Source organism: Pan troglodytes, chromosome 11, assembly GCF_028858775.2.
Source record: "Pan troglodytes isolate AG18354 chromosome 11, NHGRI_mPanTro3-v2.0_pri, whole genome shotgun sequence".
Classification (NCBI taxonomy): domain Eukaryota; kingdom Metazoa; phylum Chordata; class Mammalia; order Primates; family Hominidae; genus Pan; species Pan troglodytes.
Window position 1 is genome coordinate 16830841 of NC_072409.2, and position 18870 is coordinate 16849710.

The window sequence follows — 18870 nt, forward strand, 5'->3', positions numbered from 1 at the left end:
TCTTACCAGGTTACCATTCCATGGAACATACTTGGGCCGACAACTATTGCAGACATAAGGCGTAACAAGGATACACTAAGGCAGTTAAGGTTGAGGGGCCATAGGAAATTTCATGGAGGGCACAGTGCTTGAGATAACTTCTGAAAGGAAAAGAGGCCCGGCACGGTGGCTCACACCTGTAATCCCAGCACTTTGGGAGGCCAAGGCTTGTGGATCACCTGAGGTCAGGAGTTCAAGACCAGCCTGGCCAACATGACGAAACCCTGTCTCTACTAAAAATACAAAAAGTAGCCGAACGCGGTGGTGCACCCCTATAGTCCCAGCTACTCAGAAGGCTGAGGCAGGAGAATCGCTTGAACCTGGGAGGCAGAGGTTGCTGTGAGCCAAGATCGCAACACTGCACTCCAGCCTGGATAATAGAGCAAGACTCCATCTCAAAAAAAAAAAAAAAAAAAAGAAAGAAAGAAAAAGAAAGGATTCTATGGGCAGAGACCAAATAGGGGATGTTCCAAATAGTAGAAACCGCACAACAGAATTGCAGAGGTGGGGCCGGGCGTGGTGGCTCACGCCTGTAATCCCAGCACTTTGGGAGGCCGAGGCAGGTGGATCATGAGATCAGGAGTTTGAGACCAGCATGGCCAACATAGTGAAACCCCGTCTCTACTGAAAATACAAAAATTAGCCGGGCATGGTGGCACATGCCTGTAATCCCAGCTACTTGGGAGGCTGAGGCAGGAGAATCACTTGAACCTAGGAGGCAGAGGTTGCAGTGAGCCGAGACCATGCCATTGCACTCCAGCCTGGGCAACAGAGTGAGACTCCCTCTCAAAAAAAAAAAAGAAAAAGAAAAAAGAAAAGAAAAGAAAAGAAAGAAGTGCAGAGGTGGGAGAGTCCTGGACACATTAGGTCCTGGTTATCATCTTGCAAGAAGGAGGTCAAGGCTAGAAAGGTAGGATGGGAAGGGTCTTTGGGTAAAGAACATGATGAGGATCCCTGTGTTAAAAGTAATGGCATACTTACCAGTGCTTACCATGTGCCAGGCATTGTGTGAAGCAAAACTATTACAACATAGACCTATGAAGCTGGTTATCTTGTATCCCTTGTTTTAGAACCCAGGAAAATTAAGTGGCCGCAGTTAATTCCCGCAGCTACTAAGTGGCAGGGCAGGGATCTGAAGCCCCCCAGCACATCAGTTTCAACCCCATGTCTTTATCCAATCTGCTTCTCCACCCTAGAGCCATGAGGGACAGGGCAGAAGCCAACACCATCAACACTATCAAGCTGCGGAGAAGAGCCACTGATTTCTTGCCATCTGAAGCCTTCTCCCTGTGCCTTGATTTTTAATTTGTATGCCATTGGACAGAATTTCTCCAACAAGTGCATAGGTCATTTGTTCTGAATATTTAAAAGGAGTCTTTTCAACTATCCCAGCACTTCTCCAATAAGTGCACAGGTCATTTGTTCTGTATTTAAAGGGAGCCTTTTCAACTATCCCTCCGCGAGTTTGCGAGAAGTTGCCCAAACACCAAAAACCACATGTGGCCGAACACATCAACATCCTCGACAAGATTTATGTTCCAAGCACGTGGCTGCTGCCTTGATTTATGGGGCCAGTGGAGCTGATCTAAGAGGAAGCGAACCTCTCGGGGGAAGGAGACATCATCATCATCAGATATCTCAATAATCATCTCAATCACAGTAAAAAAAAGGCACCGGGCCACTTCCCGCCCTAGCACTGGAAAGGAAGTGAAATTATTTGCCGTAATTCAATTTGGTAATTAACTAAACAATGCAAAGAGAAATTCCAGCAAGGATATAAATACTTTAAAAATCCCTGCGCTAGTTGGTGAGGAGGATGTCAACAACAAACAGGAACTCCAGGGAAGGCAAGAGGCGAGGGCGGTCAGGTCGGGGTAAGGTGGGTCCCAAGCTAAAAACAACAGTGGCCAAAGTGGTTTATAATTACAGACACTACTTCATGCCAGCTCTGTGCTAAGCGCTTTACACACATTACCTCACCGAAGCCTCAAAACACTGAGGAGCCCAGGCAGCTGCAGAAGGACCTGCCTGAGGGCACACAGTGGGAAGTGACAGACTCAACTCTTATCCCAAACCTGCATCTTCTCCTTCCACATCCCTCTGTTTCCTGTCCAAAAGCATAGCCTAGATAAATGGGGCTCTAGGAATAGCCAGGACAAATGGGGAAACTGAGGCAGGATTTGACATCCCCCCTCCCCCCACCTCCCCAAGTGTCCTAACTGCCAAGCTTGGGGGCTCCCAGCTGACCTGGCTGCAAGACTCTGATGGAGAACTGGGTAAGCTCGGGAAAAGTGATTTTGCAATCCTGTTTGCAGAAACCTGAGCAGTTGTCCTCCTGGGCCTGGCTCTAGCCTTTCTTCCTCTGGGAAACCCACTTGACCTCTTACCTCCCCCCACCAACACATACACACAACACACAAACACACACACACTGCTGTCTACAGCAACTTCACCAATTTGTGGCTTCCCCAAAGGCTGAGCAGGCTCTCTCTCTAAGGAGGACCCTGGCGGTTCTCGGAAAGGAGAGAGGGAGGAGCAGCAGCTGAGACTTGTTGGAGTTCCGCCCTGCCCCACCTTCACCCCGCATGCCTGCTTCAACAAACACTCACCCCGGTGACTTACACAGCAGAAACAAGCTCACGGGGACTGTGGATACCATGCAAAAGATAAATTTCAAGCACCTTAAAGAAATCTTTTTCTCTATTATCCCCTTTCTCTATTGATCAAAGCAGCTCCCTTAAAAACCCATGTTCAGACACCTTTTTTTTGGCCAGTTTGAGACCCTGTGTATCTCCAAGAGAAAAATCATTCACATTAAAAATAATAATTTTTTTTTGAGGCAGGGTCTCACTCTGCTACCAAAGTGGGAGTGCAGTGGTATGATCATGGCTCCGGCTCACTGCAGCCTCAACCTCCTCCCAGACTTAAGCGATCCTCCCACCTCAGCCTCCAGAGTAGCTGGGACTACAGGCACACACCACCAGCCCCAGGTAATTTTTTTTTTTTTGTAGAGACAGGGTTTTCCTATGTTTCCCAGGCTGGTAGATTGACTCTTTAATTCAGATCTTCCCCTACCCAGAACTACCTTCACCAAAGGCAGTAAGTTCTGGAAAGGGGTATGGCCAGAGGATCCCAAGACTGCTATAAAGTGCATTAAGAAGACCATCAGTAATAATAATGCAAATAATAAGTAATAACAAAACTGTAGCATTTATTAAATGTTTATGATGTGCAGACACTGTACTGTGTTCTTTCTTTGCATGTATAATTTTAATCTAGGCTGGGCACAGTGGCTCATGCCTGTAATCCCAGCACTTTGGGAGGCCGAGGCAGGTGGATCACTTGAGGCCAGGAGTTCGAGACCACCCTGGCAAACATGGTGAAACCCTGTCTCTACTAAAAATACAAAAATTAGCTGACTGTGGTGGCACACACCTATAATCCTAGCTACTCAGGAGGTTGAGGCAGGAGAATCACTTGAACCCAGGAGGCAGAGGTTGCAGTGAGCCGAAATCGCACCACTGCACTCCAGCCTGGGCGACAAAGTGAGACCCTGTCTCAAAAAATTAAAAAATAATAATAATATAATAACAGCCCTAAAAAATAGGTATTATTATCCTCAATTTATAGTTAAGAATACTGAGGATCAGAGAAATAAGATAACTTTGTCCAAGGTCAAACAGCTGGTAGGTAGAGCAGCCAGAACCCAAAGCCAGGTCTGTCTGATGGACCTTAGACCACACACACACCCTTAGCCTGTCTGCTGTACTCAGCTTCCTTGGGGTGGGAACGAGTTACTTGGTGCTTCCCCTAGCTCCTACTCCAAGCCCAGGATTCAGTGGCCATCAACAGATTTCTGTTCCAAATCTGAATCAAAACCTATGGTCAAGGCCAGGCATGGCAGCTCATGCCTGTAATCCCAACACTTTGGGAGGCTGAGGCAGCCAGATCACTTGAAGTCAGGAGTTCGAGACCAGCCTGGCCAACATGGCAAAATCTAGTTTCTACTAAAAATCACAATTAGCCAGGCGTGGTGGCAGGCACCTGTAATCCTAGCTACTCAGGGGGCTCAGGCAGGAGAATTGCTTGAACCCAGGAAGCAGAGGTTGCAGTGAGCCAAGATTGCACCACTCACTCCAGCATGGGTGATGGAGTGAGACTCTGTCTCAAAAACAAACAAACAAACAAACAAACAAATCTTATGGTCACTCCACTCAAAAGGAAATCCCTTAGCAAGCCCCTGCCTTGAAGATACCTTCTAGGGGAGGATGGGAAAGGAATTACAATCAACATTCACAAAGCCAGTGACCTACAGGGGGTGGAAAGAGATGGGCCCAGGACTGGCGGTCCGTGAAATCATCTTCAAATATGCCCTTCCTCTCGTGGAGCCTGCATACCGCTGTACCTGCTCTCCTCTGCGCCCCCCTCTGACTATTCAAGGACAGCACTACTCAAGGACAGTGGGGAGACGGAGAACGATATCAGTGTAGAAAAAGACCCTTCATCCATCACCTTCCCACCCCTCACGTGCTTAATTACACCTGGTTTCTCCATACTTACACTTCCACAATCCCTTAGGAGGTAGCCCTGCAGCTAGAGGGCAGGGCAGTAGAGTGCCTGACACGAGAGGCTTTGGAGTTGGGAAGACCTGCATTCAAACCCTGGCTCTGCCCTTCCCAGCTGGGTGACCTTAGGCAAGTCACTCCTCCTCTCTGGGACTCAGTTTCCTCATCTGCAAAACAGAGGTGAAAACAGGATCTCACAGGTCTATTGTGAGAACTAAATGGGCTGATGAGCCGAGTGGCTGGTCCATGGGAAGTACTCAGAAAGTGTGAGCTGCTAGGTATTATCATTACAGCCCAGAGAGGCCATGCACCGTACTCAGGGTCACACAGCCAATGTGAGGCAGAGCAAATGCTAACACCAGGTTCTGGCTCTGGTCCAAGCTCCTTCCTAACACAGAGCCACTATCCTGGGAAGCTGTGAGATGGCACAGTACAAGTGCTTATCATGGCTCAGCAGCTTCCCCAAGCCCACAGTTCATGAGCCAAGTACAAAGTCCCAACCAACAGGTTTGTTTTTCTTATACACACACACACACACACAAAATCAAGTGGCTCAGAGTGAAAGTTCCCAAACTTTGGCATCCTCCCCTATCCAGAGGTGAGTAGTGATCTCATCCCTGTGACTAAGCCACACCGACGCCAGGAGCCCTCTCTGGGAACCTGCAGGCTTGGCGTTGCTGGCTCCCAGCCCCAGGAGGAGCCAAGGCTGCAAAACTGGGATTCTTGCAGAGCCGGGAATTCTTGGCTCTTGGAGCTGAGAAGCAGGGTGGCTCTGAGAAGTGGGTGATGTTGCAGCCAAGGACCAAGATAGCCCTGGAGATCCAGGTTTGAATCCCAGCTCTGCCAGGAACTTGTCATGAAGTTTTAGGCAAACCCAGGCCTCTATCCCCCTAATTCTAAAATGGATAGATTGCACCAGAAGATTTCCAATGGTCTGTCCAGCTTACATCTTGCTTAGCTCCTGTCCTGCCCACCAGGGGCCTTGGCCTAGCTAGGGAAGGAGCAAAGAGTTAATAAACATACAAGTTAGAGGGCCATGGGCACTAAAATGTACAGAAAAGGTCAGTGTTGCTGGAACAATCAGTGCAGGATGCCTGGAGAAGTTGGAAGCCGAATGGGGGTCCCAAAGCGGGAGGGATGGAAGTGAGAAGTGGAGAAAACTGATCCTGGTGGTCTGGGAGCTTGTCAGTGGCAGGGTGTCAGATGCACTAGACAGCCTGTAAAAGTTTCAGTGAGTCAGGTCGGGCTAGAACTTCAGCCACTACCTCCTCCCTGTCACTTAATTCCTCCCACCATGGGGAGGACAGATAGATGGACAACCAGGAGCACCTAGATTAAAAACTAGAAGGCTGGGCGCAGTGCCTCACACCTGTAATCACAGCACTTTGGGAGTTCGAGGCGGACGGAGCACCTGAGGTCGGGAGTTCAAGACCAGCCCGGCCAACATGGCAAAACCCCGTCTCTACTAAAAACACACAAAAAAATAGCTGGCCGTGATGGCACACACCTGTAGTCCCAGCTACCAGGGAGGCTGAGGCAGGAGAATCGCTTGAACCTGGGATGCAGAGGTTGCAGTGAGCCGAGATTGCGCCACTGCACTCTAGCCTGGGCAACAGAGCGAGACGCTGTCTCAAAAACAAACAAACAAACAAACAAAAACTAGAAAAAGCCGAGAAACCTAGTTACAGACTTTGCCCCAGAGTGGGCTCCTCCCCAAACCAAGAGGCAGCAGAAAACAGGGTGCTCCCCCTAGCACGATGCAAGGTTCCATAAGGAGAGGTCAGGATGGACAGGTGTCTTCTGAGGGTTTAAAAAATATATATTCTGTCAAACACCATAAAGTAATACCTACAGCAAAGCCAGTTAGCACATCATTGCAATGCATGGTTGTTACAGCAGGAAGCTACTGTGCTCTGTAATCCTCAATGGCTCCCTATTGCCTATAGCTTTATGTTCACTATCCTTATCATAGCATTCTAGGTCCTCGATTTGGGGTCCTGATGGTACTTTTCTGCTTTATTCCCATCACTACCTTACCCCCCCAACTCTTGCTCCAACCAGTTACAGTCCTCGGCTGCTCCCCAAGCCCATCATGAGCCTTTGCTCCCTGGGACCTCAATTCATTCTTAGTCTCCCTGCCATCCTTGCTGCTTTGCTTAAAAATCTACCCCTATTGTTTCCACCAACCCGCTTCCCTCCTGGAGCCTGTTGACTCTCATCTGGCTTCTCCTAAGAATATAAAACACAGACCTCAGGGGCTGAGGATCAGACAGGTTCTGCCACTGAATTTGGGGTACAGTCTCAAGTAAGAAATTGGGCACGCACCTCCACACGCTCATTTATAAAGCGGGCAGTGCAACCTCTCCCCATGTCAAAGGCTGCCGAGCCACTCAAGTGAGATAATGGAGCCATAGGGCTCTGCACAGCGTCAAGTGTGACACGAACTCAAGGGATTAGGGTGTCTATTTTTAACTCCCCACATCCTGGCTGAAAAACAAATCTCTCACACACCCTGCAGATCCCTATCAGAGGGGCTGACAGAGCCTTTTGGGAATTCTCTCCTCCCGGAAGCAGCGCCAGCTTTGATGGCGTTCCCTCTGCCGGGAAAGGCTCTGAGGTCCCTGCTCTGGCCAGGGCCTGCTTCCATTATGTCTTCTGGCTGGGTCCTGCTGCTCCCGGCAAACAGCCGTTGCCTGGTAGACTCAGTTGTCACACATTCTACAGCCAGTGATAGTCAGACAGGGTCACCAAAGATGCTGAGAAGAGTCCCTCATTCATCTGCTTATTTATTTACTTATTCACATTCCCTCCCCTCCCCTCTTAAGAGGTTGGTCTTGCTCCAGGGTCACCCAGAGGGGAAAACCATGAGGCACCTGTGCTAGGATGCCTCTGTCTAAGGACAGGGGCAGGGGCAGAGACAGATAAACTGATAAGGCAACAGTAAGTAGGACAGGAAGTAACAAAGGAACGATGGGGTGGTGACTCATGTCTGTAATCTCAGCACTTTGGGAGGCCAAAGTGGGAAGATTGCTTAAGTGGGAGGATTGCTTGAGGCCAGGAGTTCGCCAGCCTGGACAACACAGCAAGACCCCATCTCTACAAAAAATAAAAAAATTAGCTGGGCATGGTGGTGCTTGCCTGCAGTCCCAGCTACTTTGGAGGCTCAGATGGGAGGATTGCTTGAGCCCAGGAGTTCAAGCTACAGTGAGCCATGATTGTGGCACTGCACTCCAGCCTGGGTAATAGAGCAAGACACCATCTCAAAAAAATAAGAAAAACCCAAAGGAATGATAGGAGTATGTGAACATAAAACCAGACCATCATCAATCTCTCTCCTCTCCCTCCAGTACCCTAGCATCCATCAGACCTCACTCCAAGATGAGTCTTTACTAGGTATCAGCCACTGTCACCTACAAGGAGAGGGGGCTTCCTACTTCAGGACAGAGATCTCTGACCTGGTCCCCTGACCCATCTGCGCAGGTGTTCGCTACGTTCATAAGAACACTGCCGGCCAGGCATGGTGGCTCATGCCTATAATCCCAGCACTTTGGGAGGCCCAGGTGGGTGGATCACTTAAGGTCAGGAGTTTGAGACCAGCCTGACCAATATGGTGAAACCCCGTCTCTACTAAAAATATGAAAATTAGCCAGGCGTGGTGGCATGCACCTGTAGTCCCAACTACTCGGGAGGCTGAGACAGGAGAACTGCATGAACCCAGGAGGCAGAGGTTGCAGTGAGCTGAGATCACGCTACTGCACTCCAGCCTGGGCAACAGACCAAGACTCCATCTCAAGAAAAAAAAAAAAAAAAAAAACAAAGAATGCTGCCATTCTCCCTGGTCCCACCTCCCTCACCCCCCACTGCCTGAGTTCACACTCATCCAATGATGGTAACAGGGAAAATGATTCCAACACAAGAATGTCAAAGAAAAAAAAATCCTCACTCTGAATTGGGAGCCGTCAATAAGGAGAGCGTCCTTCCAACAGCCACTCTGAGCCCTGCCCGTGAGCACTGGACCTGGAGTGAGGGGAGTCAGGGAAGTCCTGAGCTGCATCCTTCCAGCCATGGGAGCTGAGCTGTGTTTCCTCAGAGCCTTGGTTTCCTCAGCAGAAAGTCACAGAGGGACTGGGAGGGGACCCTCTGCAGAAAGCACCTTGCACACCAGAAAGTGTGATATAAATGCTTTGTGTTGTAGCATACATTATTATTATTATTATTTTTGAGACAGAATCTCACTCTGTCACCCAGGCTGGAGTGCAGTGGTGCCATCTCAGGTCACTGCAACCTCCACCTCTTGGGTTCAAGCAATTCTCCTGCCTCAGCCTCCTGAGTAGCTGGGATTACAGGCATGCACCACCACACCCGGCTAATTTCTTTATTTATTTTTTTTCTTTTTGTATTTTTATTACAGACGGGGTTTCACCATGTTGACCAGGCTGGTCTTGAACTCCTGACCTCAGGTGATCCCCCGCCTTGGCTTCCCAAACTGCTGGGATCACAGGCATGAGCCAGCACACCCAACCTTAGTATATATTTTTGATCCTCATTTTTTTCTTTCCCTTTTGGCCTCTGAGGCTCAACAGCCCTCTCTGAACTCAGGGACAGATGTTTCTGTGGACTTTCTGGCCACAAATAACTGTGCAACCCCAGAACAGTTATGTGACTCCTCGATGTCCATGTCTGTGGGGACCATGTCTGTGGGCCCCCGACACAATCCCAATAACCCCCACAGGCCCTTCACAAGTACTTTTTAAACACTCTTAAGAAAATGCTAAAGAAGCTGGGTGCGGTGGCTCACGCATACAACCCCAGCACTTTGGGAGGCCAAGGTGGGAGGATTGCTTGAGCCTAGGAGTTCAAGACCAGCCTGCGCAATATAGTGAGACCTCATCTCTACAAGAAGAAAAATTTTTAAATTAGCCAGGCATGACGGCAAGCGCCTGTAGTCCCAGATACTCTAGGGAGGCTAAGGTGGGAGGATCACTTGAGCCCAGGAGGTGGAGGTTGCAGTCAGCCAAGATCATGCCACTGCACTCCAGCATGAGTGACAGAGTGAGACCCTGTCTCAAAAAAAACCAATAATAATTCTAAAGAAGCAGGTGAATTTGGCTATTCTCATTTGAGACCTGAAATTCAGCCTGCAGGTGGGGACTGACACTGACAGGTGGCTTTCCCTAACCTGCTTTTAGGCCGGTCCCCCTTGATGCCACACAGCCAGAATAAAGTTTTTTTTAAGAAGCAGATCAAGAACAATCCAAATGATGGGGCCGGGCATGGTGGCTCATGCCTGTAATCAACACTTTGGGAGCCTGAGGCAGGTGGATCACTTGAGCTCAGGAGTTCGAGACCAGCTTGGGCAACATGGGGAAACCCTGTCTCTACAAAAAATACAAAAATTAGCTGGGCATGGTGGCGAGCACCTGTAGTCCCAACTACTTGGGAGGCTGAGGTGGGAGGATCATTTGAGCCTGGAAGGCGGAGGTTGCAGTGAGTCAAGATCGCGCCACTGCACTCCAGCCTGGGCGACAGAAGGAGACCGTGTCTCAATTAAAAACAAAACAAAACAAAACAAAAATCCAAATGAGGCAGAGAAGTTCTCTGCAAACCAAAGGCATCTCTCTTCTGTCCCTTGCTAGAGCCAGCCCTGCCCAGAGCAGACTGCGAGGCTCTCCACTTGACTCTGTTGAGGAGGGGGGTGCAGGCACGGCAGTTGGAGCAGGAGTGGAAAAATCATGCCTGATTCAAAGCTAGTCCAACTCTACAAAGCTTTCCAAGCATTCACTAGGGCATTCACTAGAGCAATTTCTAAAGCCCAGAGCCCATCACGGGGGACAGGCAGCGGACAATGACAGGCAAAGCAGGGCAGTTAGTAAGAAAGAGCTACAAGCCCGGAGGAACAGCTCACCCTTACGGGGGCAATGAGAACAAATGGAGGTGAAATTGGTGCTACACCCAGAGGGGCAGGAAGAATTTGGGCAGTAAGCAGTGGCAGAGAGAAAAGGGCATTCTGGAAGTCACAGGCCAAGTCCAGGCAACATAAAACCTGAAGAGCAGAGAAAGAAGAGGCAGGGAGGAAAACTGGAGCCAGACATGGGGCCGTGTTTGCCAGGCCAGGGAGCTTGGCTTTGATCTCGTGGTTAACAGGAAGCCACTCACATGACAGTAAATGGCCAGCAGAGGCTGTGGTTACTAAGGGCTACTGTAGGAAGCTGGGTTGCTGGAGGCCCACCTGGGATGGGAAACAGGCAGCTGGACCCCCTCAGCCAGCTGCTCGCCCCAGGGAGAGGTTAGAACCGTTCAGGTCAGATTCAGGAAAGGCTGAGGAAGCCCAGAGGAGAGACATGTGATGGCTTGGAAGGGAGACAAGGCTCTCACATGTCCCCCTTGTCTCCTGGTCAAGACTACCCAGGGCTGATAGGGCCTGCAGTGGGGTTGGCCCTAGTGCCCCCACGCTCCCCCTTGGCTCCTGCCCTTGACCCCCGGTCATTCCCACCGTCACCTTCTTGCAAGGATCAGGGTGCAAAACACTGTGTAATTCTAAGGTAAGTGACCTCCCCCTTCCCTGGGCTTCCTCCACTACCTGTCCCCCTCTGGACTGCCCCCAGGTGTCCTGGCCCCACTGGCCACCATTCCCATAAGAGCCTTTCTGGCCCCTTTCATAGTAATTCCCATGGAGCACTCTGCCCTCCAGCCCAACTCAACCCCTCACCCATGCCCTGAGCCCATCATGAATACCTCTCCCTAGAAACCCAGACAGGAAATGCAGACAGAGCCCAACTTGTAAATGTCAAGGTGGGAAAGAACCTCAAAGATCTAGACAAAAAGCCCCACCTTCAGCCCCTTTACAGAAAAGAAACCTAACGTTTTAAGAGATGACCAGCCCTGCCCAAGATCACACAGCCTGATCGTGGCCCAGGTCTTCAAGCTTCCAGGTGAGGGCTCTGGCACCAAAGCCACAACCAGATAGGGCAGAAAAATAGTGAGGCATGAAAAAGACTGCAAAAAAGGCCAGAGTGCCTTATTGTCAAGGCACCTGGATTTAGGTCCTGACTCTTATCACCACTCCCTCCCCTGCCCACATACACACATTAGGGCTTTGGACACGTCACTGCAGTTTCCTGGACTCCAGTGACCTCTTTCATAAAATGGGTGTTTAATAATTTGTGCTTTCAGCAGGATCAAATAGGTCCAAGGCAGAACAAGCACCCTGTCTACAGCACAGGTGGTAGGCCAGAATTGTGATACAGCTGGGGTCTATGCAGGCGATTCCTTTACCCTGTATCTCTCCTAGTGAGTCAGCCCAGGCCAGGCAGCCTCGGGCCAGACATTTCCCCAAAGCTGCCCAATGGCCCACAGAGCGGTCTTCCAAGGGAAGGGATGGAGATTGAAAACATAGATAGACGCACAACAGAACCACCCCGCTCCTCTCCCCACGAGATGCAGGCCCAGCACCTTCTGGCTGGGAGGGCCAGAGGCCACAGTAGGAGGATGGAGGAAGAAGGTGTTGAGGGGAGGGAGAGGTTTCTGCCAACCCCTCCAGGGTCCTCACCACTCTGGGTGAAAAAACAGAGCAGAGGCTGGGTACAGTGGCTCATGCCTACAATCCCAGCACTTTGGGAGGCTGAGGCAGGAGCATCAGGAACTTAGGAGATCAAGACCATCCTGAGCAACATAGCAAGACTTCATCTCTACTAAAAATTAAAAAATTGGCCAGGCGCGGTGGCTCACGCCTGTAATCCCAGTACTTTGGGAGGCCGAGGTGGGCGGATCACGAGGTCAGGAGATCAAGACCATCCTGGCTAACACAGTGAAACCCTGTCTCTACTAAAAATACAAAAAATTAGCCGGGTGTGGTGGCGGGCGCCTGTAGTCCCAGCTACTTGGGAGGCTGAGGCAGGAGAATGGCGTGAACCCAGGAGGTGGAGCTTGTAGTGAGCTGAGATCACACAACTGCACTCCAGCCTGGGTGACAGAGGGAGACTCCATCTCAAAAAACAAAACAAAACAAAACAAAAAAAATTTAAAAATTGGCTGAGCATGGTGGCATGTGCCTGTAGTCGCAGCTACTAAAGAGGCTGAGGTGGGAGGATCACTGGAGCACAGGAGTTTGAGGCCTTAGTGAACTATGATAGTACCACTACACTCCAGCCTGGATGACAGAGTGAGACCCTGTCTCCAAAATATAATAACCTGAGCACGAGGGCCTCGTCTAAGGCACACCAATCCTAGAAAGCAGAGGCCAGTGATCTTGGGGGTGCCACAGGTCTGCCCGCAAGTACACCCACTTGTGGCAGGAGAAACTTCACCAGGGCTCCCGTCAGCCAAGGGCCTGCTCCATTCCACCCACCAGTGGGTGGAACAGCATGCCCATCTTAAGTTGGGAGAAAGCCCTAGAAAGAAAGAGTAACCAGCTCCAGAGAGTGAAGCCAAGACTAAATTCAGATCTGTTGAAAACTATATTCCACGTTCTCTTCCTAAGAGTACCTTAGTGCTATGGTCCTCGAACTGTGACCTGCAGGAAAATGGCCTGGGTTGGGGGGGAGTGGGAGTGGCGGGTGGTTTAAAGTGGAGATCCCAGGCCTGGAGTAGAGATGAGGGATCTGCATTTTAACAGGTGCTCTAGGTGCTTGTGATAAAAGCATTGCTGGCACACACCAGTCCCAGGAGCACACACACACACGCGCACACACACACACACAAAGGCATGTATGCAAGCAAGGATCAAAAGCGAAGCATGTGCTCTAAAGACAGATACAGATGCTGAGTTTGGTGCACAGCCCAGCCAGCCCCTTACCAGTTGTAGGATCTTGGGTAAGTCCCTTAACCTCTCTAAACCTGTTTCTTATATGCAAAATGAGGATAAGAAAATAATCAACCTCATGGGTTTGTTTTATGGGTGCAAGAAAATAATATGTGTAAAGTCCTCAGGGCAGGGTCTGGCATATAATAAACACTCAATAAATAGTGCTATGATCATTACCAACCTTAGTGCCTGTGTGTTGAATGCTGAAGGGACGGAACAGAATGCCAGGCACCAGGGGACCACAGTGAATAATTGAGACAGTAAGAGATGCCCCAAGGGTTATTCCAGAACCAGTGGATAGAAGTCATAGAGACAAAGATTTCTGTCCCAAACCGGAAGAATGTTGCTCAATCATGAAACCAAGAGTTTCCCAATCATGAAACCAACTGTCTAGTGAACTCACCGTCACTAGAGGATCCTAGCAAAAAAGACTAGATGTTCACCAAGTGGGGACACAGCACCAGGGAAGGAAGAATGGGGGGATAGGAGGGCCAGGTGATCTTGAAGGTGACTTTGGGCCAGGTTCTGCAGGTCAGCCCTTTTCCCCATCATGCTGGTTATTTAGTTCATTTGCTCTTCCTTGCCATTTACAATAGTTACCTCCAGGTGTCTAAAAGGGGTGGGGAAAGGGGGAAAGATCAAGATAGACAGAAGCCTTGTACATTCTGAATAGTTCATTGCAGGGATAAGAATGTGTGAGGCTGTTTAAACCTGAGCCTACAAACCCACTAAAATTGTGGGTGTGTGCATCTGTGCACTTTTCTCAAAAGGGCTGATTAAGAGGGGCTGGTCCTTACCAACTTTCTGGGGGAGAGGAAACTGAGGCATGAGGATGCTGGCTCTCTCAGACAGCAAGAGGGCACAAGCTCCAGGGTATAGATCGGCTGCTTAAGATGGCTGTCCTACGAGCCAGGCACCTTCCACGCCTCACCTAGAAAAAACCTCCCTATATCCCCCTTGGACGGGGCCCTTGAGCTCTGAGAGGTTAGGAAACCTGCCCACAGATACACAGCTAGTGAGCAGCAGGGGCTGATGTTGGAACCCAGATTCCCTGGGCTCCAGAGCTAGGTGTTTGGTTCCATTTTTTTACTCTTAGGTGTTCTGTCCTGGGTCAGTAAAACACTGAAAGGAGTTAACATTAGGGAGGAATAATGTTAAAGGTTGGTCCTTATTGGTGACAAGCTACCTACTCACCCACTCACAATAAAAAATTAAGGTAAAATTTCCCTCCTTAATAGCAGAAGGGGCCAGAGGGAGAGGAGTTTCCATATGGCTCACACCAGATAGCTCAAGAGTGGACCATCCTGAGACCAGAACACCCTGCAGTCATTCCCACCAGGCTGAGCACTGGAAGCAGGTGGCGTTGGTCCCTGTTCCCACTCTGCTTAGCCCAAGGTGTTTTCACGGAAGGTGGGGTCCAGAGCAGCCCAGGAAACGGAAAAGAGACCTCACTTCAACGACCCAGCCCTGCCAATCGCCTCCCTGATAATTTAGGATTGGCTAGGATTGAACAAAAACACCCAAAACTTGGGTGCCCCAGGGGGTGCCTGGCTCTGGATAGAGAGGTTTGGTTGGCTGCCCTATCACCAATTCCCAGGGTGAGCTGAGGAAGGTCTGAAGTTTGGGAGACCGCTGGAAGCCTTGGGGATCGGTAGGCTGGCACCCCCCACCCCCAACTCCCGCCGCCCGCGGGCCCCAGCTGGGGGCGCCTTCCTCGCGATCCCCTGTATTGTACTCTCCCAAGAACCCAGCGCTAGCCCTGGGTCCCGGCGGTCGAGATCTGGGCAGGGCGCACAGGAAAGTTTAAAGGCTCAATGCATCGCGCAGATTTCCTTGCGGGAGAGGGGACTGTAGGGGAAAAGAGGGGTAAATAAAGCAAAGTCGCCGCCCATTCCTCAGTCCCCTACCCCAACACCTCGCATCGGAGCCCCCGGATCCTCTCGAACCCGGGATGCCGCTCGGATCCCGGCAAACCACCGAGCCCCCCTCCACCTGAGCCGCGGCCCCCAGCTTTTACCTCTACGCGCGGGCCGGGCCGCTGGGCGCTGCCATCCCAAAGGCTCCGGAGCCTGAGCGGCCCAGGGCCAGGGTTGCGAAGCGGCGGAGTCGCGGTGTCGCCGGGCGGCTGCAGGAAAGTTTCCTTCGCGCCAGCTGGGCCGAGTGGAGCGGGGCGGGCGGAGTAGGCGGCTGGCCAGGCAGGAGCGCGCTACGGCCGGCTCCGCGCCTCCCCCGGCGCCGCCGCTCTACGGCTCCCGGGCTCCCGCGGCCACCCGGCCTGCCCAGCCCTGCCAATCGCAGGCCCAGCCGCCCACAGCTCCGCCCGCCAGGCCCGGGACCCAGCGCAGGCGGGGAGCGGAGGGGCGGGGGCGCACCTGTTTGGTCAATCGACCTCCCCACCACCGCCCCGCCCAGGCCGGACTGGGCAGAGCCGAGGCCCTCCGCTCCGAGCACACGCTCCCCAGCCTGGTGCGGGCCCGAGATGCCGGCGGGACCACACGCCCCCTCCCCTCCCGGAGTCCCCAGGCCTCCAGGAGTCCAGAGATAACCTCTGCTTCCGTTTCGGCGCTATGAGGGTACGGGACCGAGGAGTGGGCCGCGACTTTGCTTTACTTATCCCTCTTCCACCCTAGAGCTCCCCTTCCCGCTAGAATCTTCCCGCATCCGCTGACCCCTTAAACTTTTATGTGCGCCCTGCGTGGATCTCCAACCTCAGGAGCCGGGGACTAATGGGGGGAACTAGAGCTTTGGAAGGGACAGTGCGGGGTGTCACAGGGAAGGCACCCCAGCACTCCCACCAACAGAAACTCCCGAGGACTCCAGCTGGCTGGAGGGAACGTCCCGCGAACGTCTGCGACCCGCTTCAGCAAGCGTGACTGAATATTAAAGCGTGACTATCTTATTGACCCATTTCCCAGATAGGCACACTGAGGCCAGAGCGGGGCGAAGGCTTTTCGGACCGTGGTGGCGGGACAGCGACGTTTTCCAGCTAAAGGTGGGTTTGCTGAGAGCTCCTGCCTCCTTTTCCCAGCCCTACGCGGATGCCTGTGTTCGTCCTCACCTTGCCGCCAGTCGCGGATCTGGGGCCAAGGAGGAGAAACAGGCCCCGGGCAAGTGACCGGGTAGGGCGAGGGCGCGCCTGGAGGCGCACGGCCTTACCTCCGCAGCAGAGCGTGTCCTTGCAGAGCGCGCAGGCTGGAGGCCCCAGCAGGGGCAGGGAGGCCCAGGCGAGGGCGCGGAAGGAGGCACCGCCGGCTCCCATCTCGGACGGCCTCGGCAGTGCCTCGGCCAGCGGGCCTGCCACCCTCCGCGGCACCTGTGGGGCCAGCGCGGTGCCCGCGGCCTCCGCCTCCGGGGTCGGTCCCGGGCCAGGCCCGGGGTGAGGGGTGTGCAGGGCTCCCGGCTCCTAGAGCTGTCCCGGCTCAGAATCCAACGGCTGCTCGCAGGTCGAGCTGGGCAGGGCGCTATTTTTAGCGAGAGCTGCTCTCCCAGTCGTACAGACAGAACCAGTTAATTCGGCCGCTGGGGACGGGCCTGCACGGTGAACTCCCCGAACGGCAGCCGGCAGCCGGAGCTCTGCTGAAAGCTGATCCTTCGCATTCCTGCCTCTCGAGGCGGGAGGGCGGGAGGACGCCTGTAATTCCAGGGGGAAGCCAGCGTCCTCTCTGAAGACAGCGCCTGGGCCCAACTGCACGCCAAAAATGGGGCTCTTTAAATTGGCTCTGAAACCTGGCGCGACTTGATGCTGATGCCAAGCCGCAGACGATGTCCCATAAAATGTCCATCTACTGTCTCACCCTTCCCACCGGTCTCCAGCACTGGGAAGAGCCTCCCAGAAATGGGGTCTCAGCCCCAGCACCCGCCAGAAGCTGGCACGGTCATCATTCAGGAGCTACTTGTTGAATGAAGGCAGGAAGGAGTGAAATCCGATACCAGGGTCAGTGGAAGTCTTCGGAGCATATGCGATGGATGCACAGGGTGGCTTTGAAATCTTATAGAACCCCTAATCCAACACTTTCTGGCTGTGCAACCTTGGCAAATCATCTCACCTCTGTTTTATCTTCTCAGTTTTACCTTCTGCCTCAGTTTTATCTTCTGCAAAAAGGGAGTTTTAGAACTCCAAGAGATAGTATGCAAGAAATCCTTTTGTAAACAAAAGCATTATGTAGATGTTCATGTAAAACGTGATGAGAGAGCTGCAAAGGTGAACACAAGTTTCTACTCTCAGGAAGTCACTAGCACTCCTCTAATTCGAGAGAGGAGGTGCTAAGGACCCCAAAATGTACAATCACAGCATCCGGTATTAGCCCAAGGGTAGATAAATTGGCCAGTGGACTAGAATAGAGGCTGCAAAAATAGACCCATACAGGTATGGAAACTTGATATGTAGCAGAGATGGCCCTGCAGGTCAGTGGGAGAAGGGTGGACTTTTCTATAAATGGTGCTAGAGCGATAGAATGTCCATATTAGAAAAAGATGAGCTGAATCCCTACCTCACACCATGCATAAAAGATCAGTTCCAGGTGTACTGAAAACTTACACACACAAAAAAAACTCATGATAGTCAAGGATGTCTTAAGACCTCAAAAGCATAAATCATCAAGAAAAACATCAATACATTTAATTAAAATTCAAAACTTCTGTTTATCAAAAGATGATATTTACAACATAATATCCAAAATATACAAAGGCCTTCCACAAACCAATTTGCTAAAGAGGCAATAGGAGATTGGGCAAAATATATGAACAGGCAATTCACAGAAAAAGAAACATGAATGGCCAATAAACATATGCAAAGATGGTCAGTCTCACTAGTAATCAGAGAAATATAAAACAAAATCCCAGTAAAGTGCCACTTCACACCTGTCAGATTGGTGCAAAAACAAAGAAGTGGGACAGTAGGGACCTGGAGTCTGGAGAACTGTCCTGTGCTGCAGGCAGGAGTGGAAATGGGTACAGCCACTCTGGGAAACAATTTGGCAGCATCTAGAAATGTTGAAGTGCACATACCCCAGTGACCCAGAGTCTTGACATAGAGAACCTCTTGCTCATTGCAATAATGATAATACTAGTAAGGAATTTGAAACAGCCTCCATCCCTAACAGAGGAAGAATGCATAAACAAATTGTGGGGTAGTCAGCAAAATCCTATACTGCAGCAAAAATAAATGATTAGAAATTCATTATGAATCTCAAATCTCAAATAAGGGGAGGGAGAACATGTTGCAGAAGATCAAATTTCTATAATATCATTCATATAGTTTTGTTTTGTTTTGAGACAGAGGCTTGCTCTGTCGCCCAGGATGGAGTGCAGTGGCGCTATCATAGCTCACTGCGGCCTCGAACTCCTGTGCTCAGGTAATACTACCACCACAGCCTTCTGAGTAGCTGGGACCACAGGTGCAGTGGCACCACATGCAGCTAGTTTTTTGTTTGTTTGTTTGTTTGTTTTTGAGATGGAGTTTCA

The 18870-nt window shown here is 51.2% G+C and overlaps 1 protein-coding gene across 3 annotated transcripts in view; it reads right to left on the reverse strand.

Moving 5' to 3' along the window:
- Positions 1-18870, reverse strand: part of DAB2IP (DAB2 interacting protein) — a 216016-nt gene that overhangs the window by 171269 nt on the left and 25877 nt on the right. The window contains exon 1 of one of the 3 annotated variants that reach the window (XM_016961572.4): positions 16564-16952. The exons of 1 other annotated variant lie outside the window; for it this stretch is intronic. In XM_016961572.4, the coding sequence (XP_016817061.1) occupies positions 16564-16666 (103 nt within the window). In that variant the 5' untranslated portion in view covers positions 16667-16952. Of the gene's footprint in view, positions 1-15424; positions 15610-16563; positions 16953-18870 lie in introns of those variants that run through there. One more of the 3 variants, XM_016961589.4, reaches the window with a different exon arrangement.